General features: G+C 41.4%; 2 protein-coding genes across 2 annotated transcripts in view; both read right to left on the bottom strand.

Annotated features, from left to right (window-relative positions):
* CDC5L (cell division cycle 5 like) overlaps nt 1-2108 on the bottom strand; it is a 48885-nt gene extending 46777 nt beyond the window's left edge. The window contains exon 1 of the mRNA XM_049765488.1: nt 1926-2108. Coding sequence (XP_049621445.1) covers nt 1926-1970 — 45 coding nt within the window. The 5' untranslated portion in view covers nt 1971-2108. The remainder of the gene's footprint in view (nt 1-1925) is intronic.
* An 8638-nt stretch (nt 2109-10746) lies between these two features.
* Nucleotides 10747-26066, bottom strand: part of SPATS1 (spermatogenesis associated serine rich 1) — a 30115-nt gene continuing 14795 nt past the window's right edge. The window contains exons 4-8 of the mRNA XM_049765216.1: nt 25642-25803; nt 24298-24418; nt 20277-20339; nt 11016-11131; nt 10747-10795 (exon numbers count right to left, since the gene is read on the bottom strand). Coding sequence (XP_049621173.1) covers nt 10758-10795; nt 11016-11131; nt 20277-20339; nt 24298-24418; nt 25642-25803 — 500 coding nt within the window. The 3' untranslated portion in view covers nt 10747-10757. The remainder of the gene's footprint in view (nt 10796-11015; nt 11132-20276; nt 20340-24297; nt 24419-25641; nt 25804-26066) is intronic.

Here is a 26066-nt window from a genome sequence, read left to right as displayed (position 1 = left end):
AAGAAAACCCTAAGCTCCACCAGGAGTGGCCCTCAAACAAACAAAACAAAACATAACATAACAAAAGGGCCCGGTTTTTGGGTCACACCCGGCGGTGCTCAGGGGTTACTCCTGGCTGTCTGCTCAGAAATAGCTCCTGGCAGGCACGGGGGACCATATGGGACACCGGGATTCGAACCAACCACCTTTGGTCCTGGATCGGCTGCTTGCAAGGCAAACACCGCTGTGCTATCTCTCCGAGCCCAGGAGCTATTTCTGAGCAGACAGCCAGGAGTAACCAACCCCTGAGTACCGCTGGGTGTGACCCAAAAACAAACAAACAAACAAAATAACATAACAAAAAATCATTAAACTAAAGAAATCAAACTCAGGGCTTTGGCCACTGCAGAAGGATACTGTGCTACTTGATTCTATACCCATTTCTCTCTTCCAAAAGTCATTTTTCTTTTCCAACTTAAACAATTCGGTCCCATATGTGAAAGCTATGAAGATGCAAGTTGTGATGCTTGCAAAAGCACAAAGCAAATGATAATAAAATCAATGGATATCAACTGAAGTGCAACTAATTTCTACAGGGTGAATGTGCAAAAGAACCAAGACGTTTCCAAATAGGATTCTAAGAAGGGTGCCAAGCAGAAGGCTCTGGATGCCAAGAAAGCACACGATCTACCAAAACACAAAGCACGAAAACCACACAACATGCCTAAATAGAGACTAATTCAGTGCATTCTGAAGAACAAACTCTCCTTCAATCTTTTTCCTTTCACTACTGCTCTTGCTACCCTTTGGACTCCACAAAGGCATGACCCCACTCCACTTCTAGAAGAAAAAAAATAAAGACCTTAAGCAGTTTGGGTAGAGTAAGAAAGTGACAGGTAGATAAAGAAGACAGGAGGTTGGGCTCTGTCTCTGTCGTGAGGTGTGCAGACAGATAACCCCAGAGGGCGCACCCAGTCCTGGCGTCCACCAAGTCGCTTTCTCTAATGAAAAAAAAATTAAGGGAGATAGACACAGAATAGTATCACTCATCTATGGGTTTTAAGAAAAAAATAAGATATTTTTGTAATAATTCTCAGAGATTACAGAGATGAGGGCTGGAAGGTCCAGCTCACAATAGGAAGCTCACCCTAAAGAATGGTGAGTGCAGTTAGAGAAATAACTACACTGACAATTAACAATGTGAATGAACGAGGGAAGCAGAAAGCCTGTCTACAGTACAGGTGGGGAGAGTGAGTAGGGTAGGGAGGTGGGAGACTTGGAGCAATGGTGATGGGAATGTGAAAGGGGGGTGTTCTTTACATGACTGAAACCCAACTACAATCATATTTGACATCAAACTGTATAAAGACATTAATATGAAGAGTGATTTGCTACAACTTTGTGGGGTTTCTGTTGACTATTTTATTCTATTTTATTTTTATTAATTATTCATTATATAAATGATTGATTCTTTATTAATCATTATTTAATGATTTAGATTTAATAAAAAGTTAATAATAAAAATAAAATAGAATAAAATAGTCAACAGAAAAAAACACAAAGTTGTAGTAAAGCACTCTTCTTTATGTATGAGTATGGAGAATGGGGGCCCAGGGGAACGAATAGGGGGTGTGGGGGCGTACCCCAAGAGACCCTTCAAGTTATGTCCCAGCTCCAGCTCCTGGAAAGGGAGGGCGCCTCATGCATCAATGCATAACAACTCTTGAGTGTCCGTCAGTCAGGCAATAGATCGCACCTCCCTCGCCCTGAAGGCGCTCAGAGAACGGGGCCCGGGCACCCAGGAGAGGGTCCTGGACCCCAAAACCCAAAGAGACCAGAGCCCCAGGCAAGAGCATCCTCCCTCCCCAGTGGCCCTAAGGGCCCGCGCATGCGCACACGGCGCCGAGGGGGTGCGCAGGGCTGCAGGCGCGGGAAGAGCCTTTTACCTCGGTATTCCTCCACACTCCCCCCTTGATCATGATTCGAGGCATCTTGGCGGCCGGGGGGTCTCGGCGAGAGGCCGAGAGGAGCTTCAAGGAGGAGGAGGAGGAGGAGGAGAAACGGAGCGGCGGCCACGGGACTCAAGACAGACACACTTCCTCCCAACGCGACCTTCCTTCTGCACGGAGGAGGTCCGCGCAGGCGCAGAAGGGAGGCGCAAAAGGGAGGGAGGCTTTGAGGAGGTCTGCGCAGGCGCAGAAGATAAGAAGGTCCGCGCAGGCGCAGAGGGAGGTAGGCTGTGAGGAGATCTGCGCAGGCGCAGAAGGAGGTAAAGTGTGAGGAGATCCGCGCAGGCGCAGAAGGTGAGAAGGTTCGTGTTGTGGTGGTCTGCATAAGCGCAGAAGGGAGGTAGGCGGTGAGGAGGTCTGCGCAGGCGCAGAGGGAGCTAGGCGAGGTGGTCCGCGCAGGCGCAGAGGGAGGGAGGCGGGAGCCAAGCAGCAAGTCTCGCGAGAACTAACGGGACTCGGCCCTCAGTCCAAGGTGGGGCCTACCCAGGCTCTGGGAAACAGTCCACATTCAACTCATCAGCCTTCTTCATCTCTCGACATCGCGCCCAAGTCGGCACGAACTAAGAAGATCTCGCCAGATCTCAGCAGGGCCCGTTGTTGCCTTGGTCTGAGCGTGGCCTAGGTGGTGACTGGCATCTCATGGAGCCAAAATTTGTTCCTCTACTAATATACCCCTTTTTAAAAAAAAACAATTTATTTAAACACCATGATTACAAGCATGTTTGTAGTTGGGTTTCAATCATAAACAGAATACACTCTTGCACCAATGCAACACTGCCACCACCAATGACTCCCCTCCTTCCTTCCCCACCCCTGCCTGGATTTGAGACAGACATTCTACTTCTCTCATAAGATTGCCATGATTGTTATTAATGTAGTTATTTCCCTAACTTCACTCACCAATCTTGGTGGTGAGCTTCATATTGTGAGCCGGTCCTTCTGGCCTTCATCTCTACTGTCTCTGGGCATTATTACAATAAAGTCCTTAATCTTCTAAAAACCCATAGATGAGGGAGACTTCTGCGTCTATCTCTCTCTCTCTGACTTATTTCACTCAGCATAATAGATTCCATATACATCCATGTGTAGGAAAATTTCATGACTTCATCTCTCCTGACGGCTGCATAATATTCCATTGTGTAGATGTACCCCAGTTCCTTTAGCCATTCGTCTGTTGAAGGGCATCTTGGTTGTTTCCAGAGTCTGGCTATGGTAAATAGTGCTGCAATGAATATAGGTGTGAGGAAGGGATTTTTGTATTGTATTTTTGTGTTCCTAGGGTAAATCCCTAGGAGTGGTATAGCTGGGTCGAATGGGAGCTCGATTTCCAGTTTTGGGAGGAATCTCCATATCGCTTTCCACAAATTTGGACCAGACGCATTCCCACCAGCAGTGGATAAGAGTTCCTTTCTCTCCACATCCCTGCCAGCACTGCTTGTTCTCATTCTTTGTGACGTGCGCCAATCTCTGTGGCATGAGATGGTACCTCATAGTTGTTTTGATTTGCATCTCCCTGATGATTAGTGATGTGGTGCATTTTTTCGTGTGTCTATTGGCCATTTGTATTTTCAAGTTTTTCATGATTACTTGAATTTGAAAAATTTAACTAGCATGCCCTGTCTACTTTATTTTTTTTAAAGAATCAGAAATATTAAAACAAGCAAGAATTTGTAAAGTGAGGAAAATATTTTAGCCCTGTTGTGGGTTGAATTGTTACTAAACAGGTAAATTCAAGTCCTAATCCATGTCACTTGTTAATATATCCTTGCTTTGAAGTAGAAACTTTTTGGGATCTGGAACAATAATACAGCAGGTAGGGTATTTGCCTCCTATGGTGCTGATTTGGGTTTAATCCCCAGAATCCCATATGGTACCACAACCACAACTAGCAGTGATCATTGAGCAATTGAGCACAGAGTGATAAGTAAACTCTAAACAGTACTAGGTGTGGCCCCGTCCCTCCAAAATAATGGGACGAATTCTTTATAGTTGAAATGAGTCAGAGTCATATTGGAGTAGATAGATGGGTCTGAATCTCCTACAACTGGTTTCCTTACAAGAAAAAAATGAGGGTGGGAAAAGGTAAGGCACATGCCTTGCATGCAGCCTACCCAGGTGCAATCCCCAACACTGCATATGGTCCCCCAAACACCACCAGGAGTGATCACTGAGCACTGAGCTTGGAGTCAGCCCTCAGAACAATCCAGTGAAGCCCAACCCCCAAAATGAAAAGACACAATACACAGGAAGAACACTAGGTGAAGACAGATATAGAGAAGAGGATGGATTGACTATAAGCCATGGAACACTTAAAATTGCCAGAAACTGAGACAGGCTTGAAATGCAGTGTCTCTTTAAGGCCCCAAGAAGAAACCAATCTTGCTGACATTTTGATTTCAGATTCTAGGATCCAAACTAAGAAATTCAATACATCTGGCTTTGAGCCATTTAATCTGTGTTACAGTAGATCTTATAAACAAATTTCTTTTTGAAATTTTTGAAACTTTTTCCTTGTACATACTGACAAGAATGAAACACAGTTTGAGAAAATGACATGAAAAAACAAGATTGGTTTTTTTTTTTATCAAATTTATCAAGAGAAATAAGGAAGTCTGCAGCAGGGTTTCTAGGTTGTGCTGTCCACTTTCTTCCCACCCTCATCCTTTATGGTGAGTTATTTCTTCCTCCTGTTTTAACCTAACCTAGCTGTCAAAAATATTTTGATCAACAATAAAAATTTAAAAAAATATTTTTGGTTTCCTTCTTGCCCATACTCTTCTTCCCTTTTCTTCTCTTTTACTGTTGTATTGTTGAGATGTCCTGAGATCAGACACTTGACAATGGTGCTAACACACACTTGGGTACTTAGGTATAGTGTGTCAGAGGTCACACCATTCTGGTGCTGGGGTGCGGGTGTCCTGTAAGCCCCCCGAAGGGGCCCGGCCAGCAGAGAGTGGACGAAAGGCTCACGAACAACCGCACCTTTATTTTGCAAAGCTCAGATAACACAACTGCACCTTGAAAAAATCTGAGAGAGGTTAATAACAAATGACCCAAGACAGAAAATCCGTTCAAAGGCACTTTAATGTGATCCTGCATCCTCTTATATAGACAAGGTAAAGAGGGGCAGGCAAAAGGTAATGTCAATCATTCTTCTGGAGTTGCAGGCCACTCCATTATTCCAAATAAGGTATAAACACAGTACAGGTGGGGTGGAACAAAGAAAATACATCATTCCCCAAATATGGAAAGTGGGCAGTGGGGCAGGGGGTAAAACAATTTGCAAGTCATGCTAGATTAGCAGTTACCATAGAGACACCCTGTGACCCTGGGTAGGGTCTGCTTGATCACATTCCCGAGCTCTTAACAGATTTATGGTGGGGCAATGTTCTTAAGAATTAACTTTGTGGGCCCGGAGAGATAGCACAGCGGCGTTTGCCTTGCAAGCAGTCCATCCAGGACCAAAGGTGGTAGGTTCGAATCCCGGTGTCCCATATGGTCCCCCGTGCCTGCCAGGAGCTATTTCTGAGCAGACAGCCAGGAGTAACCCCTGAGCACCGCCGTGTGGCCCAAAAACCAAAAAAAAAAAAAAAAAAAGAATTAACTTTGTAAAAACAATGTTGCACAAAACAATAATGAATGCCTTGTTAACTCAAGTATGTGGGCCAGGGGAGTATGGCTTCATTTCTGGGAGTGGTACCAGGCTGTGTTCCTCTCCCCTGGGCTAAGAAGTTATTTATTACTTTTGTGGCTGCTTTTTTTCCTGCTGGCTCTGGGGCCTTGTAGCAAAACAGCACGTAGGCAGCTTGCCGGTGCAAAACTGGAAAATGGCAGAGAGGTTATAGCAAAATGGCTACTGTCAAGTCACGGTAACCAACACTGGGGATCAGATTTGTCAATGTAGGGTGTTCCTGGAGATGAAATGCACAGTCTCATACATGCAAGGTACTATGGATAAGTTGGAGAGATAGGACAGAGTTAAAATGCTTACCTAGAGGATGTCTGGTATTGGTTCAATATCTCATGCTGTGAGTGTATATGGTCCCTTCAGCATCTTCAAGGGTGACCATTGAGCCAGGAAAAAGCCCTAAGCATCACCAAGTGTAACTCAAAATCTCCCCAAAAGTTTGAAGTTCCCAGTTAAATATAAATTTCAGAAAAATACATCATTTTAATATAATTATGCCTCATACATCCATTATGTCCCCCCTTCCTAAAAGAATGCCAATTTTTCACTCCTATTATTAATAGTTTTTTTAACTTTATTTATTGATTGATTGGTTGGTTGGTTGGTTGACTGGGTTTTGGGCCACACCCAGCAGCACTCAGGGTCTACTCCTGGCTTTTGAGCTCAGAAATCACCCCCGGCAGGCTGTGGGGCCATGTGGGAAGCGAGGGAATTGAACCGGGTCCTGCCGGGTTGGCCGCATGCAAGGCAAACATCCTACTGCTGTGCTATCTTTCTGGCCCCAGAACTTTTTTTATTTATTTGTTTTTTAAGCCACATATGGATATGCTCAGAGGTTACTCCTGACTGCACTCAGGAATGACTTCTTATGGTGCTCAAGGAATCATAGAGCAAGCTGGAGATTGAACGTTGGTCAGCTGAGTGCAAGGCAAGTGCCTTACCTGCTGTAGTAATAAGTCCTAAAGGACTTATTTATATCCAGATGATCCTTACCATATTCACACTGTTCCCACTAGAGTCTAGTGACTAGACACTGTCCCCCACATACCTCTCTGTTTTGGTGAATACTAACACAGTTCATCAGAAAATAAATGAATAGACTACTTGGCTTCGCATTTTTTTATTCTTTTTTTTTTTTTTGGTTTTTGGAGCCACACCCGTTTGATGCTCAGGGGTTACTCCTGGCTAAACGCTCAGAAATTGCCCCTGGCTTGGGGGGGAACCATATGGGACACTGGGGGATCGAACCGCGGTCCTTCCTTGGCTAGCGCTTGCAAGGCAGACACCTTACCTCTAGCGCCACCTCACCAGCCCCTTGGCTTCTCATTTGATATCAGGTTGGATTCCTTCAGTAGCACCAGGAAATGCTCACTGCCCATGTGCCTGTTTCTTCCAAAGTCCATGTTTTGGAAGACTGCTATCTCCTTAAGTCATGAGTGACTGTCCATTCCCCCAAGTTGAGTTCAAACAGTAAACTCTTGGAGTGTCCTAGCATTAGAAGGATGCCAGATATACAACTGGGCTCCATCATGTTTTCCAGAAAAAGAACTGGAGCAGTAGACCCCATAAAAGTGTACCATCCCACTTCTAGCACATGCTCAGTTTGGGAAGAGCTGTCACGCTTTTCTGATTTTCCAGCCAGGAAAATGAAGACTCTCCTCTAGACTTTAGCATGATTTTGAGGAATGCTGACTTTCAATTACTTCACCAACTCAACTCCTATAAACAAGACTTTCACCAACTACACTTTGGAGTTTTAGTGAATGCCTATGAGTAAAGGAAAGAAACAGTCTAGCTAAGCTGAATACCACATACTAGAAATAAAGGCAATTAGTGAAAGCACTTATAGACCTAAAATATTTGTATTTGTAGAAAATTAGAAATTAGATACTCTAATATCTTAAAGTTTGATAACTCAAAGGACATATTATAGTTGCAATCTTGAAATTATCTCAATTTAGCTTATTTGGACTTTAGTGTTATTCTCTGGATAACATAATTTCCCCTCTACTACACAAAGGTCAATTATAAGAAATTTCCCCTACCCTTCCCCTTGTTGCCATCATTGTTGTAATGTACAGTAGTTGTATCCTTGGTTGTGTGCTTCCACATAGTTGTGATGCTCTCCAGTGTTGCACACTTGTAGCATCAGAAATCCCAACAACACTGCTACCAGGATCTTACCTGGTGGTAATGGGGTAAAGACAAGAATCAAATTCAGGCTCATGCTTAGATGACAGGTATCCAACCATCTGAACTATCCTAGGGCCTCCGATATTCATTTTTCCCAAGACCAAAGTTAGAATACATTACGTACAATGTTCTATAATTAACTTACTTACATATGTTAGCTATATACAGTTTTCATTAGGCCTATGAGCTTCAGTGATTGAAAGCAAGAAATGAACACACACACACACACACACATAAGCACACATGTGGACAGTCATTTTTATTTACAAAAGAAAAAGAACCAAAATATGAGAAAGGGATCTTCATAACTAATAGGTTCAACATCATTGTGCTTTGAAAAAAGCAAAGTAAAACAGCTAAAATACATCTGTTTCCCATCTGGAATTTTGCTATTAGTTTCTCCAAACATACATCCACATACAAGGTACTTTCTACCCCAAGTTCACCTTCCTAATCTTGGACATTCTGTACTACTGAAATTCATATATGGATAAGTCCAAATTGAGTGAAAATTATCCTAATTTCCATAAAATATGGCCATAAAATTTCAGAAGCCTAATTATTTAACAGAGCTTTCCTTGAAATCATGTCTATCTTAGGTTTACAGCAATATCAACTTGAGGTTTTGGGGTGGTTTGTTTAGAAGGGGCAAAAGAAGCATGTAGGAATTATATAAACATCTTTGAAAGCTAGAGAATGATGTTAATCTTCTGCAATGGTATATTCCTCCTTTTCTTTATTTTCTTTACTGTGTTGGATTCCTTTTCAAAACACCCTACTACCTTCTGAGAATATTTTCTGTTCCACCTACATCTGCGGACCTTTATTTGCTTCTATATTGTGCTTTCCATTATCTACCCATACCAGTAGTTACCACTGATCTTCTTTCAATGGTAGAAGCCAAAGTTTCTCAGCAGTTCATATATTTGAGGAATCTTTCAGCATCATTTTTCCTTTTTCGAAATTCTTTTCTTTTTTTTTTCTTCTTGTCTTTGTTGAGAAAGAAAGGTAGGTCTTCTTCCCAGAAAAAGTTCAGAGGAGGCTGATGTGTTAACAGAAAGAGTGGTCAGGGGGGTTTAGCAATTCCTACTACTTATCTAAAGACAGCACCAGAGTACTGCGCCCTGAGCATGCTTCATTCCCTTTAGAAGTGTCTTTCAAAACTTGTCAAGTGGGGCGGACATCATGTCTCGTGTCTTGGGCCCTTTGAGTGTCAATGTAGGTTCCCGTTCTCTTTTACCACTGTGAGATTTAAGACAGACCAAATCTACAGCTCTCAGTAGCCAACCAATGGAGTCTCTTTAGTGGAAAGGGAGATTGACTCTGAAAAAGCTCCATACTTGGTTTGCCTACTGAAGTCATTGCCTCGCTGATAGGGTTAACTTTTGTTCTTCATGTTTTCCTCCAAATGTTTTTTTCTTGATTTCTATATAAGAAGCTCTAAGATTCATATTAAAAAAAAAAAAAGTAACAGGAAAAAAAATTTTTTTTTTTGGTTTTTGGGTCACACCTGGCGGTGCTCAGGGGTTACTCCTGGCTGTCTGCTCAGAAATAGCTCCTGGCAGGCACGGGGGACCATATGGGACACCGGGATTCGAACCAACCACCTTTGGTCCTGGATCAGCTGCTTGCAAGGCAAACGCCGCTGTGCTATCTCTCCGGGCCCAGGAAAAAAATTTTAAAGAGAAAATAAAGAGGCTGGAGAGATAGCACAGCAGTAGGGTGTTTGCCTTCCACTCAGCCAACCTGGGAAAGACACGGGTTTGATTCCCAGCATCCCACATGGTCCCCCAGCCTGCCAGTTGTGATTTCTTTTTTTCTTCTTCTATTTTTTTATTTTTATTTTTAATTTTTTTGTTTTTTTGGGCCACACCTGGTGACATTCAGGGGTTACTCCTGGCTTTGGGGACCATATGGAACTCCAGGAGATCAAATTGCAGTTCATCCTGGGTCAGCGAGTGCAAGGCAAACTCCCTACTGCTGCACCTTCGCTCCAGCCCCAGGTGTGATTTCTGAGCTCAGAGCCAGGAGTAAACCCTGAGTGCGGCTGGGTGTGGCTCAAAAATTCAAAAATAAAATAAAATAAAACTAAAAAGTTTTTATCACCTTACTTGGAAGTATAGACAAACTCATCCAGAAGTAATGAATGAATTACAGGGTAATGGTATCACTTATCTGGTAGAAATTCATAGCTTTTCTGACATATACAAGTGAGCATGAAAAATCTCGCTAAAGTATTAGTAAAATTATTTCACTAAATATAATGAAAACTCAAATGATATGTGCATGTTGATACTGCTTCCTTAGAAGACCAAATTCAACTGAATGAATTGCATGCTAATAGTAATATATCATTGTTCAATTCTCTGAATTTAATATTTGGTGTTCACTAGTATAGAGTAAGGTGCTTGCCTTACACATGGCCAACTTGGGTTAATCCCTTGCATTCCATTTGATGCCCTGAGCACCAATAAGAGTATTTCTCTGAGTGCAGAGCTATAAGTATGTACTGGGCACCACTAGCTATTGCCCATAAACCACAAAATCAATATTTGTATTGTGATTTTTAGAGGATTCATATTAAAGCGTGAAAGTAAGACTAAAGGTTTATGATACCATATCTGTCATTTACGCTAAATAATTCAGCAAAATAATAGAATACTATGAAAGAGTGCAAAATCTAGGCAAATGCTAACTATATATAAAAGAATAATTTGATGTTTATTCATTGTGACATTTATGTAACTGTAAATTTTCAAAATTAGAAGTAAAAAAAGAAAAGGAAAGCTGCCTCATCAAGTATTTCATCATCTGGAAGAACCTGACTAAATCAATCAAATGGAGAAGACTTTCCAAAGTAACAATCAGTGCGTGCTTTCTGTTTCTGCTCAGAATTGTCTTGAATTGTCCAAAGAACCACTAAAACCTGTAGACAGAGGCATGAAATTAAAGGTACATTCTGCTACAAGACTAACATTTCTCAACTCAACCAGTGAGGCCACAGGTATGACTTCATTCCAAAGGACTGCCTTGAGGAAGAAGGCACCACCCATAATGAGATTTTGTGCTCTTCATGGCAAAGCTCTTAAAAAATAACCTTCTCTGGGCTTGCCCATTTCTGATTTTTTGAACTGTACAAAACCCACCTGAATGGCATATACTTTGTAGCACGGGGGTTGCTGGCCGCCAGTTTTCAAGCTCCTCGACTTCTTTTATCTCATTAATAAGCCTCTTGGTCTTCTCCTTCATCCAGAAAGGCACACTGTAGGAAAAAGCCAACAGTGAGTTTGAGTTTGTCTGACACAAACACTGTCGATAGACATACATCTTCCACGAGCACAAGTCCTTCAACTCATAAACTGGTGTCAAAATAAGGTACCATGTAGTTTGCCATTTTCCCCTAATTCAAATCTAGATATTTTTCCCTGCCTTCCTTTGTCCAAGTTAACCCCTGCAGCCTCCATCCTTGTTTCCAACCTGCACCCATTTTTGAGCTACATTTTGCTGCTCCATTTGGCTAAATGGAGAAACCAATAGGAGATAAGATGGTGGGAAGAGATAAGATAAAAGAAATTTCTTAATTATTTGTTGATTAAAATTAAATTAAAAAATTAAAAATTAAAATTTTCTTAATTAAATTTCTTAATTAATTTTCTCCCACCCCAACCTTATCTCTTGAGAAGTGTGCCACCCAGTTATTGAGGTGGCACAACTCCTTATGGATAGCTCTTTTCCATCTCTTACCTCTCTTGACCCTTGACCCCGCTCCCTGCTGCTCAGACCAGAGTGTAGACAAGCTTCCCACTATCAAGAACTCCTGGGTGCTTCACCTTTCCCCCCACGTGAGTTCTTTAAACCTGCACATGTGTCTGCCAACAGTCCCTTCGTTAAACTGCCTCTAGATTCTCCTGAAGTTGATTTCCATTTGCCACAGGAACTTTGGGTAATGTAGATACCTATTACTCCACACGCTTCTTGAAATCTGATTCAAAAGGACATGACTAAACTATATGTGCATGGTTTAAGAAGTACCTGAATATATTCCTACGGCTCCTGCAATGAATTAGAACAGAGAGACTGGTAATTATTTTGTATTTGAATAAGTCTTGTACTTTTAGCTCAAAGAAATGTTCATGATTGGGGAAAATGCCCTGGTAAACCCGAGGGGGGTGGGCAGGAAAATCCCTGCAAGGAAAAAGAGGATGATTATCACGTAGGCCTCAAGATTATTATTTAAAACTGACAAACCAAAAGTGCAAATCCAGCAAGAAAATCAGAAAACAGAGCTACATAGAAAAATATTAACAGGGCTAGAAAGATAGTACAGTGGATAAGACACTTACATTGCACAAAACCATTCCAGTTGATGGTTAGTTACATATATGGTACCCGTGATCACACCCATGTTGGCCATTTGCACGGTAAAGGCCTTACCTATTGTACTAACACTCTGGTTCAGTCTCCAGCGCCATATTTGATCTCCCAAGGTGTGATTCCTGAGCACACAGTCAGAAATAAGCACTGAGCGCCACCAGATGTGGCACAAAAATAAAACCAACAACAAGGAAATAACATTATTAGCATACAGAACCACTAGAAATTTAGACCACGGAGATGGTTCAAAGGTTGGGAACACATGTTTTGCATGCAGGAGACCTAGGTTCAATCCCTAATGCCACATCATACCCCCAGAATTTTTGGAAATTACCCCTAAACACAAAGTCAGAAATAATCCCTGGGGGAAGTGTCCAAAATTAAACAAAAATGGAATAAAATCACAAATATGAAAAGTATTTTAAGCTATTTTTGTTTTAGGAGCCACACCCAACTGTACCTAGGGCTTACTGCTAGCACTGTGATCTAAGTTCATTCTTGGTGGTGCTTGGGGGCCATATATCAGCTATGTGAAAGCCAACCATCTTACTCGCTCTACTATCTCCAGTCCTCAGAAAACAAATTTTAAGATTCTGTTGACATTCAGAGAAAAACAATTTATAAATAGGTTGTCCATTATGTAACAAAATATTAAGATAGAATTGAAATAAAATACATGTCAAAATAATAGATTCAAATGATCTTCATTAATTTATTTAGGAAAATTTAGGGTTGGAGACGTGACTTCACATTAGAGCATTTGCCTTGCATGTTGAGACCTATGGTTTGAATCCTGAAAAATTATTTAAAAAAAAAAACTGGGGAAAAAATTTCAGATTAGCTCACAAAGGAAAATTCACTGTTATGTTATGTCTGCAATACAGACCTCAAACAATGTGATTAATATGTCTAAAAACAGAAAAAGTGGGCACAGGTTTATTAGTGAAATGTCACAAAGGTAAATAAGAGTTATAATCTTTAAATCTGATAGTGAAGGAGAGGGAGCACCTATGGCTAAATAAGAAGGATTTGCAATCACACCTTCAGCAATCACAATAAATCTACACTAAAGCTTGAATTAAGCTACTCCCACCAGTAGTGATCCCTGAGCACAGAGTAAGGATTATGCTTTGAGCATCTCTGGGTATGATTTAAAAAAAAAAAGCCAAGATAAAAATATAAAGTGAATCCTAAAAAGAGTAAAAGAGGAGCAAAGAATTACATAGAGAACTCCTCATAAAACTATGAACAGAAAGATCAGGGAGAGGGGCCGGAGAGATAGCACAACAGCGTTTGCCTTGCAAGCAGCTGATCCAGGACCTAAGGTGGTTGATTCGAATCCCGGCATCCCATATGGTCCCCTATGCCTGCCAGGAGCTATTTCTGAGCAGATAGCCAGGAGTAACCCCTGAGCACAGCCGGGTGTGGCCCCCCCCAAAAAAAAAATGAAAGAAAAATCAGGGAGAGATCTCAGAGGACATGCAGAGTTCCCAAGATCAAACCCAAGTACACTGTCATCAAATTTCTCCATAGATACACTACAGCCCAGAAGGGAGCAATGTATAATGCATATAAAGTGCTGAATAGAAGGGCCAGAGAGATAGCATGGAGATAGGGCATTTGCCTTGCATGCAGAAAGTTGTGGTTCGAATCCCGACATCCCATATGGTCCTCCAAGCCTGCCAGGAGTGATTTCTGAGCGTGGAGCCAGGAGTGACCCCTGAGAGCTGCCGGGTGTGACCCCAAAAACAAACAAACAAACAAAAAACAAAGTGCTGAATAGAGGGCCTGGAAACAGTGCAGTGGCAGGGCATTTGCCTTGCATGCTGCTGACCCAGGAAAGACCTTGGTTCGATCCATGGTATCCCATATAGTTCCTGCAAGCCAGGAGCAATTTCTGAGCACATAGCCAGGAGTAACCCCTGAAGGTCACTCGGTGTGGACCAAAAAAACAAAACAAAAACAAACAAAAAAGTGCTGAATAGAGAAAATTTCCAATCAAGAATAATCCAGCTAGTGAGACTATCACTCAATAAAGATGTTTCCGACAACAAAATAGTTAAGAGAATTCATCCACTAAACAAGCCCTCCAAGAAATACTTTCAAATGGCACTTATATAACGTAAACTATACCTAAAAACCTAGAATATAGCAGAGGATAATAGCTATGGCTTTATTTTCTTTCTTTCTTTCTTTCTTTCTTTCTTTCTTTCTTTCTTTCTTTCTTTCTTTCTTTCTTTCTTTCTTTCTTTCTTTCTTTCTTTCTCTCTCTCTCTCTCTCTCTCTCTCTCTCTTTCTTTCATTCTTTCTTTCTTTCTTTTTCTTTCTTTCTTTTCTTTTTTTTTTTTTTTGGTTTTTGGGCCACACCCGGGAATGCTCAGGGGTTACTCCTGGCTATGTGCTCAGAAGTTGCTCCTGGCTTGGGGGACCATATGGGACACCGGGGGATCGAACCGCGGTCCGTCCAAGGTTAGCGCAGGCAAGGCAGGCACCTTACCTTTAGCGCCACCGCCCGGCCCCTTTCTTTCTTTCTTTCTTTCTTCTCTTTCTTTCTTTCTTCTTTCTTTCTTCTTCTTTCTTCTTTCTTTCTTCTTCCTTCCTTTCTTCCTTCCTTTCTTCCTTCCTTCTTTCTTTCTTTCCTTCTCTCTTTCTCTTTCTTTCTCTCTTTCCTTCTTTCTTTCCTTCTTTCTTTCTTTCTTTCTTTCTTTCTTTCTTTCTTTCTTTCTTTCATTCTTTCTTTCTTTCTTTCTTTCTTTCTTTCTTTCTTTCTTTCTTTCTTTCTTTCTTTCTTTCTTTCTTGGTGGTCTTATTTTCAAATTTACTGTTATCTCCATTTTGGCATGTATAAGAAATTTTATATATTGATTTTTTTAGTTCTAAAATTCATTTTGGGGGCCAGAGAGATTGTACATCAGGTGGGGCTCTTGTCTTACACGCAGCCATCCCAATTCTGATCTCCAGCATCCCATATGTTCCTCTAAGTTTGCCAGGAGTGATCTATGAACACAGTAATGTATGGCCCCCAGAAGAACAAACTAATTCAATTTGTATATGATTCTTTAGATATTGTATCTTATTTCTTTGTTAAAACATTTTAGACTCTAAGCCAGGGGTCTCAAACTCAATTTACCTGGAGGCCGCAGGAGGCAAAGTCGGGGTGATCCTTGAGTGCAAAGTCAGTAGTAAGCCTTGAACATTGGGGGCTGTGACCCAAACAACTAAAACAAAACAAAACAAAAAAAGATTCCTCTAGGGCAGGACCACAAAATCTTGTACGGAGGGCTGTTTGCGGCCCGAGGGCCATGAGTTTGAGACCCCTGCTCTAAGCTTTGCTAGTTTGCAGTTATCAAAGAATATGATCATTTCATCTAAGTTTTGTCTTATTTTGTTTGAGAGGTCATAACAATGCTTTATAGGCCACTCTGGGTGGCGCCCAGAGATTAAGTGGTACTAAGGAGCCATGTGGTGCCAGGAATTGAACCCACGGCTCATAATGCTTCAGCACTGGAAGCTTAAGTTATTTCAAAGCAGTTCCTTAAGATCTTTCCAGTGTCCAATTACATTATGATGCTTCTAACTTGTCTCACCATTATTCCTTTTCTAAGTTTTATTAGAGGTTTATCAATTTTTGAGCTTTAATCAAGTTTGAGTTTCATTGATTTTTCTTTGTTTTTTTTTTTTTTGTTTCCAGTTTCATTGTTGTTGTTGCTGTTGTTGTTTTCTGCTTTTAATTTTCCATTTCATTTTTCTGCTTACATGGGCTCATTCTTTGTGTGTGTGTGTGTGTGTGTGTGTGTGTGTGTGTGTGTGTGGTTTTTGGGTCACACCCGGCAGTGCTCAGGGGTTATTTTGGCTCCAGGCTCAGAAATTGCTCCTGGCAGGCACGGGGGACCATATGGGACACCGGGATTTGAACCGATGACCTTCTGCATGAAAGGCAAACGCTTTACCTCCATGCTATCTCTCCGGTCCCTACATGGGCTCATTCTTAATCTAAAATTTTGAGGTAAACACTTAGATTTTTTGTCTTAAGAATGTTCCTTTTGGGGGCCTGGCGGTGGCGCTAAAGGTAAGGTGCCTGCCTTGCCTGTGCTAGCCTTGGACGGACCGCGGTTCGATCCCCCGGTGTCCCATATAGTCCCCCAAGCCAGGAGCAACTTCTGAGCAGATAGCCAGGAGTAACCCCTGAGCGTTACCAGGTGTGGCCCAAAAACCAAAAAAAAAAAAAAAAAAAAAAAAAAGAATGTTCCTTTTTGGAGTACTGAGCTATAATGAAATACTCCAGGAGAAAAAATGAACTAAACCTAAGTGGTGTGAAGGAGGTCAAGAAAATTGTCAAGAGACCAGAGCACGGCAATGTCACATCAGCTACCAGACACCAACACCTGTGAACCCTGAACAAGAACCTGGGCCAGCTACACTTTGGTTCTATAATAGCTACAGGCAACTGATACCACAAATTCCCTGTTGTCTCACAGATGAACACGACTCAGAGCCACAACACCATTTAAGAAATCCTCACGGGGCCGGAGAGATAGCATGGAGGTAAGGCGTTTGCCTTTCATGCAGGAGGTCATCGGTTCGAATCCCGGCGTCCCATATGGTCCCCCGTGCCTGCCAGGAGCAATTTCTGAGCCTGGAGCCAGGAATAACCCCTGAGCACTGCCGGGTGTGACCCAAAAACCAAAAAAAAAAAAAAAAAAAAAGAAATCCTCCCAAGACATCTGTGGCTGCAGAAATCAGTAGATACAACCAAATATTGTAAATGGAAGCATGAAATCACTTATATGACCAGCAGGGACTCACACACAAAGCACCAGGAATAATGAAAAAAAATTAAGAAATTCAGCTATATCAATGGATGGGGACAGAAGTCCAGTTTAGTCCACAGTATCAGAGCTTTCTGCATTGCACAAGAATGACTTCGCAGCAACAATTCTATGTTCACTGAAAGAAGAATATCACTAGGAGAAAAAAAAATAGAGTTAAAGGAAGATTTATAGGGCCCGGAGAGATAGCACAGTGGCATTTGCCTTGCAAGCAGCCAATCCAGGACCAAAGGTGGTTGGTTCGAATCCCGGTGTCCCATATGGTCCCCCGTGCCTGCCAGGAGCTATTTCTGAGCTGACAGCCAGGAGTAACCCCTGAGCACCGCCGGGTGTGGTCCAAAAAACAAACAAACAAAAAAAAAGATTTATAGGAAAATTAAGAAATTTAAAAACACAAAATACTGAAGAATGCATGTAGAAGGACTCAGCAAGAGAGTGGAATAAAGTGAAAATTTAATCAAATGACCTCAAAGACCCAGCATATGACATCAATAAATAAGCAATAGAAAAGAGTTTTTAAATAAAATATAAGATATAATTAACAATAACAAGAGGAATCACTTCCATAGCATAGGAATTCCAGAAAGAAGGAAAGTGTATGTGTGTGTTGGGGAGGATAGAGAAGATGGGGAGGGTGCAGTGGCTGGTGGAAGAAATAAGGTAATTCCTCCGATCTGAAGAAAGAGATTTGTGCTTTGATCTAGAAGGCCAAAAAATGTCCAAAGAAACAAAATCCAGAGATTATCTGGACTGTACTGTCCAATAGGTTAGGCACTCACCTTGTTCTTGGCTGATTGGTTTTGATTCCTGACACCACATATGGTCCTGCAAGCCCATCAGGAGTAATCCCTGAGCCCAGAGACATGAAGGAAGCCCTCAGCTACTCTGGGTTTAGAGAAAAAAATATAACAACACGAAGACATACTGTAATCAAAACGACAAGAACCAAAGACATGGACTCTAAAATAACAAAACAAAGCCTCAGAGAAACATAATAAGAACAAGAGAAACAACATAAAATTTACATAAGAGGGGCCAGCGAGGTGGCGCTAGAGGTAAGGTATCTGCCTTGCAAGTGCTAGCCAAGGAAGGACCACGGTTTGATCCCCCGGTGTCCCATATGGTTCCCCCCAAGCCAGGGGCAATTTCTGAGCCCTTAGCCAGATGTAAACCCTGAGCATTAAATGGGTGTGGCCCGAAAAAACAAAACAAAACAAATTTATGTAAGAATTCTCAGATTACCCTTCACAAGCAAGAAGAGAACAGAATGATATAGTCAGAATAATAAATGAAAACACCTTTAAAACAAGAATCCTGTATACTTGACGATTATTGTTCAGATTTGAGGTATAAAAGCATTTATGTATATTTATTGCATCTATACCAGCGCTGTTAATAAATGGCCTTTTATTTAAAAAAAAAAAGGTGGGGGGAGGGCAAAAAAAGCTAATGAAAAAGAACCCGAATTCTCAAAAATGTCAATACTTTTCTTCATATCAATAATTTCTCTAGTTGTCAATGAACTGAACTATTAAAACGTACAGAGAGAGGGGCCAGAGAGATAGTACAGACTTAAAGCGCATGGCTAACCTGGCTTTCATCCCCAGCACCCCATATGATCCTATAAGCACTGCCCAGAGTGATTCCTAAGTGCAGAGCCTAAAGTAACCCCAAAACAAAAACAAAGCAAAACAAAAAAAACAACTTCAAAATATACAAAGAAGCTAGATCAGGAAACAATCAAAATTTTTGCTGCTTACAAGAGATACTAATTAATTAACAAAGACTCAGAGGAACTCAGAGGAAGTTTGGGAAATAATCTTACAGGTTCGTGGCAAACTATAAAGATCAGAAAGATCACATATATATTTAACTAAGAATTGCTAAAGTATTATGACCAATATTACTAATAAGCATCAATTAATAGAACCCAGCAAAATCTTAGCAGAACAAATCCAACAGTACATCAAAATGATCACTTTTATCAAATGGAATTCATTTCAGGGATGCAAGGATGATTCAATATATGCCAATCAATTAATATATCACATATCAACAAAAGGCCATTATAAAAATCTTATGATCAAAAAAATCTTATGATCTGTTGTGTATGTAAATATTTTAGGGGATTATTATGTTACTGACCCTACCCTAATCGGTGATTGTGCCCTACCCTAGGGTGTGACCTGGCATTCTGCCCCCACCCTAGGGTAGTACCTGATTCTGCTTCCACCATTGGGTGGTATCTGATCCCACCATTGGGTGGTACCTGATTCGGGGGATAAAAACAAGGGTCTGTGGAAGGCGAGAGGCTTTTGGCTGGAACTTATGCTGAGTCTTTGGACTTCAGTCTTGTCCACCGAATAAAGCTAATATTTCCACAAGCCTGACTGTCTGCGAGCTGTTTACCCGCCGCTTCACCTCAGAACCGTTGGCTAGACAGGGTGGCAGACGCGTGCTCCGAGCTGGAGGGGAAAGACCTCATCCTCCATCCCTCCATCAGTCAACCTCTTCAGGGGCTGACTTGCAACAATAATCAATCAATAAAAGTAGAGAAAGTTATTGACAAACTCAGCAGCCATTCATTTTATATATATATATATATATATTTTTTTTTTTAAATTTATCAAAGGTCCAGGGAAATAGAACAAGAGTTAAAGGGACTTGGTGTGAGAGGATATCTCATTGTTGTTTTGATTTGCATTTTCCAGTGGCATTCTTCAAGAGACTAGAACAAATAGTACTGAAAGTTATATCTTACTTCCAGAGTAACTAACTCAATTCTGAGAAAATAAAAATAAATAATCAAGAATGGGGCAGGTAGGGCACTTGCCTTGCACCTGGCCAACCCAGGTTTAATCTCTAGCATTCTACTTGTCCCCTGAGCCCATCAGGAGTGATTTCCTGAGTGCAGATCCAGAATGATCCCTGAGCACTGCCAGGTTTACACCCCAGAAGCAAACCCCAAAAATGAGGTTACCAAGAGGAAGGAGATAGGTTTGGAGGTGGGAGCATGAATGAGGTAGACAACATTACCACTGCTGCAAGGTAATTTTTAATTAAAAACAAAAGAAAAATGTAAAAAAAAAAAAAAGGCACTCTCAAAACAAACTACCTCACTGCTGGAATTCAAAAGGTTCCACTATAGGAGAAAGTCATATTTACATAAATATATGGTAATAAAAACATAGTGAGAGAACTCACACTGGAGTTGATGGAAGAGGCTCAAGTGGAATAAATGTATCAAGTTTCTTTTTATAAGGCACTCTGCAATACAGTAAAGACAAAACTGTTATGGATTCTATAACAATAGCAACTAAACATTGTGTTCAGTCAAATGACTCCCTTTCTGATTTTAATTTTCACATGTGGCCTTCATAATGTCACACACATGTACTCCCAGGGAACCACATTTGTGGTCCCAACTTTTTAAATAATTTTAATTAAATATAACTAAATCAAGCACAATTAGTTATAAATTGTAGTTTCAATACAATATGTCAAAATTTTTGTCTGTTTGGAGGCCACACTCAGCAGTGCTCAGGGGCTACCCTTGCTCAGTGCACATGGTCACTCTCTCACAGTGCTCAGGGGACAATCATGAGGTGGCAGGGATTTTTGGGTGTTCTCCCACATCAAAGCCCGTGTTTATCTCTCTGAATCATCTTCCTAGCCTCCATTTTTGGGGGAGCAGCAAACCTAGTAGTATTCGGCTCGTAGTCTTGACGAGGTACTTGTCATTCACACCTAGCACTATTGTAGAGATCTAGCCTGCCTGAAAAGCATGTGCTCCACTTCTTGAACATTTCCAGCCCTTTATTTTTTTTAAACATAATGGCCAATGGGGCCGGAGAGATAGCATGGAGGTAAGGTGTTTGACTTTCATGCAGAAGGTTATTGGTTCGAATCCTGGCATCCCATATGGTCCCCCGAGCCTGCCAGGAGTGATTTCTGACCATGGAGCCAGGAGTAACCCCTGAGCGCTGCTGGGTGTGACCCAAAAACCAAATATATATATATGTATGTATGTAGGTATGTATATATATATATATGTATATATATATAATGGCCAACACATTCCCATCAATCTGGTCTAAGTTTATTTTGTTCCAAGTACGAGTTAATCCAACTAGTTGTTAACAATCTGATTTTGTTTATATATTGAAAAGTCTTTAAATTTATTTAGCATAAGTGAGCAGGCTTCAGAAATTTGCATCTTGTTCTCCACAGAATTTTTTGTCGTTGTGTCAGTCCTTTCTATCTCTGTCCTAATATCAAGACATATTTCTATAAATTGTATGTTTTGTTTCTTTTTATATATATCCCTTCACCAGTGCAACATTCCCATCACCAATATTGGTATTGGAAACTGTATGTTTTGTATCAAAGTAGGAGCCAATCAATGGCTAAAGGAAAAAAATCAAAAATTAGGTACATTTGTCATCAGGGAGATCTACCTGCATTTCAATCTAATACCAAGATTCTCTACCTCTGGAAGAAGCCAGTTTTGAGCACTTTTCTCTCTTTCTTTCCTCTCTCTCCTCTCTCTCTCTTCAGATTTCTCTAAATAAAATGATTGTGATACATTTAAAAAAAGAGCCTGAAAAATATTACAACAAGTAATATTATACCTTGCAGCAAAGTGCTTAAGCGCCTTGCACACAGCCAAACCACATTTGATCCCAGCACAGCCAGGATTGGTCCTTGAGCACAGAGCCAGGAGTAAGCCCTAAGTAAAGTGATGTATGACCCCAATCTCATCCCACCCCCTAAATTAAAGAACTGTATCTTGGAGCCAGAGTAATAGCACAGCAGGGAGGGCATTTGCTTTACATGTGGCCAACTTGGATTTGATCCTCGGCATCACATATGATCCCCCAAACACTGCCAGGAATGACCCCTGAGTGGAGAGCCAGGAGTAACCCCTCAGTAACACTTTTAGAAATTAAAGAGGAGCTGGAGAGATAGTACTGATGTGGGCCTTGTATGTAGCCAATCTGGTTTGATCCCCAGCATAACATATGGTCTTTGTAGGGTCCAAAGAACTGCATATCTCTACATATTATCTACTACACAAATATTTGGGAGGTTTGGGCCACATGCAATGGTGCCCAGGGCTTACTTCTGCTCTGTGCATTTACTTTTACTCTGAGATCATTTCTGGCCATGCTCAGGCAGTCATATGGGGTGCCAGAGATCAAACCCAGGTTGGTTGTGTGCAAGGCAAGTGTCTTATCTGATGTACAATTGCTCTGGCTCCAACTATTACATATATTTTTGTATGCTATATATCTCAAAAAACATAGTTGGTAAAAATAAAATTTCTAAAGAAACTCCATATCAATTTCCTCTGTGTTTGAACACATGCATGCATATAATTAAATATAACAGAGAATCTTAATATGAAAGTGTGGTTGTTAATTTTGTTCCAATTATTACTGAACCCAATGTCTTGTTTTCTGTTTAACGGCCAAGGTTCTAGCAACCTAAGATGGTTGTAGACTTGTTCCCAAACCAGGTTCGGATCTTGAATTTATAAAGGGCTGATAGAAGAAGTAATAAAAAGAAAATGGTAAATTATGGAGCAATTTTACAGTGGGGTAGGGTACTTGCCTTTTACCTGGCCAACCTGGTTCAACCCCAGAACCCATACGGTTCCCTGAGCCCGACAAAAGTGACCCCCTGAGCACAGACGCAGAAGTAAGCTCTGAGCATTGCCAGGTATGGCAAAAATAAACAAAAATTAGAAAAGGGGAATTGGATGGTAAGGGAAAAGGGATCTGATTACTGCAACCCTACTGTTTCAGTGGTTTGCATCCCAAGAGCACTGATGTGGTCTTTATAAAACTGGAGATCGACCACTGAAATGTCAGCTTTAGAAACTGTCACCTGAATGGGGTCATCAGAAATAAACTATCTGTGGGTTTTGTTTTGGGATTTTTGTGGTTTGTTTTCTGGTTTTTATTTTGTTGTGTTATTGTTGGATTTGGGGCCACATCCATCCCAGGACTACTGGCTTACTCAGAGCTTACTCCAGGCTGTTCAGAGGATCATATGCTATGCTGGGGATAAAACCAGGTTGGCTACATACAAAGCCCACACCTGTCCAATATCTCCAGCCCCTCTTTAATTTCTAAAAGTATATGTGTCTATGTGTATATGTATCTCCAGCACCACATATGGTCCCCAATCATCTAAGGAATTATCAGTGGGCACAAACCCAGGAGTAAGCCCTGAGGACAACTATATATAACCCAACCTCTCCTCAAAGTGTGATTTGTGGGGGGAGGTTTGAAATCAGGGACTCATACATACAAGGCAAGTGATTTGCCTCTGAATAAGTCCCTATCCTGCTTTCTCATTCAGTTATTTCATTTTTTTTTTTTTGGTTTTTGGGTCACACCGGCATTGCTCAGGGGTGATTCCTGGCTGTCTGCTCAGAAATAGCTCCTGGCAGGCTCGGGGGACCATATGGGACACCGGGATTCGAACCAACCACCTTTGGTCCTGGATCGGCTGCTTGCAAGGCAAACACCGCTGTGCTATCTCTCCGGGCCCCAGTTATTTCATTTTTAATGGAGGCCAAATTCTGCTGGCCTGGCCATTAAAACCATGTCTTCTTGTTCTGGAAGGGGCATGTGATGAGGGAGTCAAATTCAGTGCCCTGGCACATGGCACATGTTAGGCATGTGTTCTACTACCACTTGAGCTATCTCCTCAGCCTAAAATAAATTGAAATCCCTCTAAAGTTAACTTTAAAATCAACAAAGTCCAAGAATTAAAATATGGGGCTGGATTGGCCGAAGCAGTGGCCCTAGAGGTAAGGCATCTGCCTTGCAAGCACTAGCCTAGGACGGACCGCAGTTTGATTTCCTGGCCTCCCATATGGTCCCCCCAAGCCAGGAGTGATTTCTGAGCACATAGCCAGGAGTAACCCCTGAGCGTCAATGGATGTGGCCCAAAAACCAAAACAAAACAAAAAAAAATATGGGCTAGAGAGATAGTACAGTGAATAGGGTGCTTGCCTTTCTGATGGCCAACCCAGATCACATCCCTCGTACCCCAATGTTTCCCTGAACGCACCCAGGAGTAATTCCTGAATACATAGCCAGGATAAAGCCCTCGCACACTAAGTATGGTCCCCAAACAATACATACATACATACATATATACATACATACATACATTCATACATACATTACTCCTCGTTTTAACATACACTTACAAAGAAAAATTCACTGGTGGAAGAGTTGATCCTGCTTTGTGGAAGTCTACACTTTGTTCTGGGTTCATATATGGATTATCTCCTGGTGTTAACTTTGGGATTCCATTCCTGGGATCAATAGCTGTGGGCAAGAGTTGTAAACAAAATCATAAAAAGTCTTGAGGATGGGGGCTAAGGAAATAGCCCAAGGGTTGAGGTATGGACCATGCATGTGCCCAGCCCAGATTTGATACATACACATGTATCTCCTGAGCACCTTCCCAGGTACAGTCTTAGATACCCCCAAAAGCACCTCTTGGGAGACAAAAACATTTTAATTAAAAATCACTAAAGATGGTCTACAGATTTGCTGGACTGAGGTACTGAATCAAAACAAAGAGAGAAGAAAGACTCCAATCTGGCAATTGTTGTTAGTTGTGGTACATATAGTTGTTCAGATCTATAAAGATTGGGACCAGAGAGGTAGTACAGTGGATAAGACACTTACTTCACTGACAAAAGACCTGAATTCAATCCCTGGCACTATATATGGTTCTCCAGGTACCATATTTGGTCTCCTGAGCATTACATGGAGTCATCCCTAAGCACAGAACCAGAGGTAAGCTTAGAGCACCGCCAGGTGTGGACCCCAAACCAAAAATTAATAATATGTTTATAAATATATATAAATGCTCATCTCAATTCTTTTTTGTTTTGTTTTTGGGCCACACCTGCTGATGCTTAGGGGTTACTCCTGGCTATACACTCAGAAATCACTCCTGGTTTGGGGGACCATATGGGATGCCAGGGGATCAAACCATGGTCCATCCTAAGTTAGTGTATGCAAGGCAAATGCCCTACTGCATGTGCCACCGCTCTGGCCCCTCAATTCTTTTTAATTAAATATTCCTTGAAACAAAATTCACAACTTGCTATTCAGGCCAAGACTTACAAGCTGTTTTATTTGTGGGGAGTATGAGACTCACTCAAATCCACATGACAGGCAGCATCTGATTGAGGCATAAACCATTTTCTTTAGACTTCAATGAGGATTTCTATTAATAAGCATCTGAGAGAACTTATCTGATGGCTTAAATGTCATATTAGCATTTTGTGAAATTCAGAGAAAATCAAAAATGTGGATCAGCATATGTTATGAGTCCTTTGCCAAAAAAGAAGGAAAGAGGGAGGGAGGGAGGGAAGAAACACGGCCTGCCATCCATTCCCTTCACTTTCCCAGCTCCCCACCTGCACTAGCTGATATGGTGTCTACCTTCCCCTCCAGAACACTGACTGGGCCTGTACAATCAGGTCTCCAGAGTGTTTTTAGCCCTGCATAGTCAAGATCCAGGCGGAAAACATTACCATATTTCTTCTTTCCCAAGCTCTTGTCCACTGTGCTCTCTGCCAGAGACCTTCTGTTGCCAAGGAAGGTCCCATTGAAGAAGCACTGCTTTCCAACATGGTAGGTATGGACATTACTGCTAAACCTTGGGTAAAATGTCCACTCAGGGCGCTGCCCATCTTCTAGAAAATATCAAAAATACTTCCATTAGTACCACTCAGCATAATGCAATGAATTTTTTCTATTTTTCAATGCAATTAATTTTTAGAGTCTTTTGTTGGGGGAGGACCAAACCCAGTCATGCAGAGGGGCGTAATTAAACCTGGATCTGTGCTCAGGGATCTGTACTGGCAGTGCACATTGTTACTGCACATACGAGTGTTTTGGATTGAATCTACAATCAATTGCATGCAAAGCAACACCTTATATCCTGCATTATCTCTCT

The sequence above is a fragment of the Suncus etruscus genome, chromosome 18 (assembly GCF_024139225.1).
Source record: "Suncus etruscus isolate mSunEtr1 chromosome 18, mSunEtr1.pri.cur, whole genome shotgun sequence".
NCBI classification, from domain to species: domain Eukaryota; kingdom Metazoa; phylum Chordata; class Mammalia; order Eulipotyphla; family Soricidae; genus Suncus; species Suncus etruscus.
The sequence above is the reverse complement of the archived record's forward strand: the minus strand, read 5'-3'. Positions and strand labels throughout refer to the sequence as shown.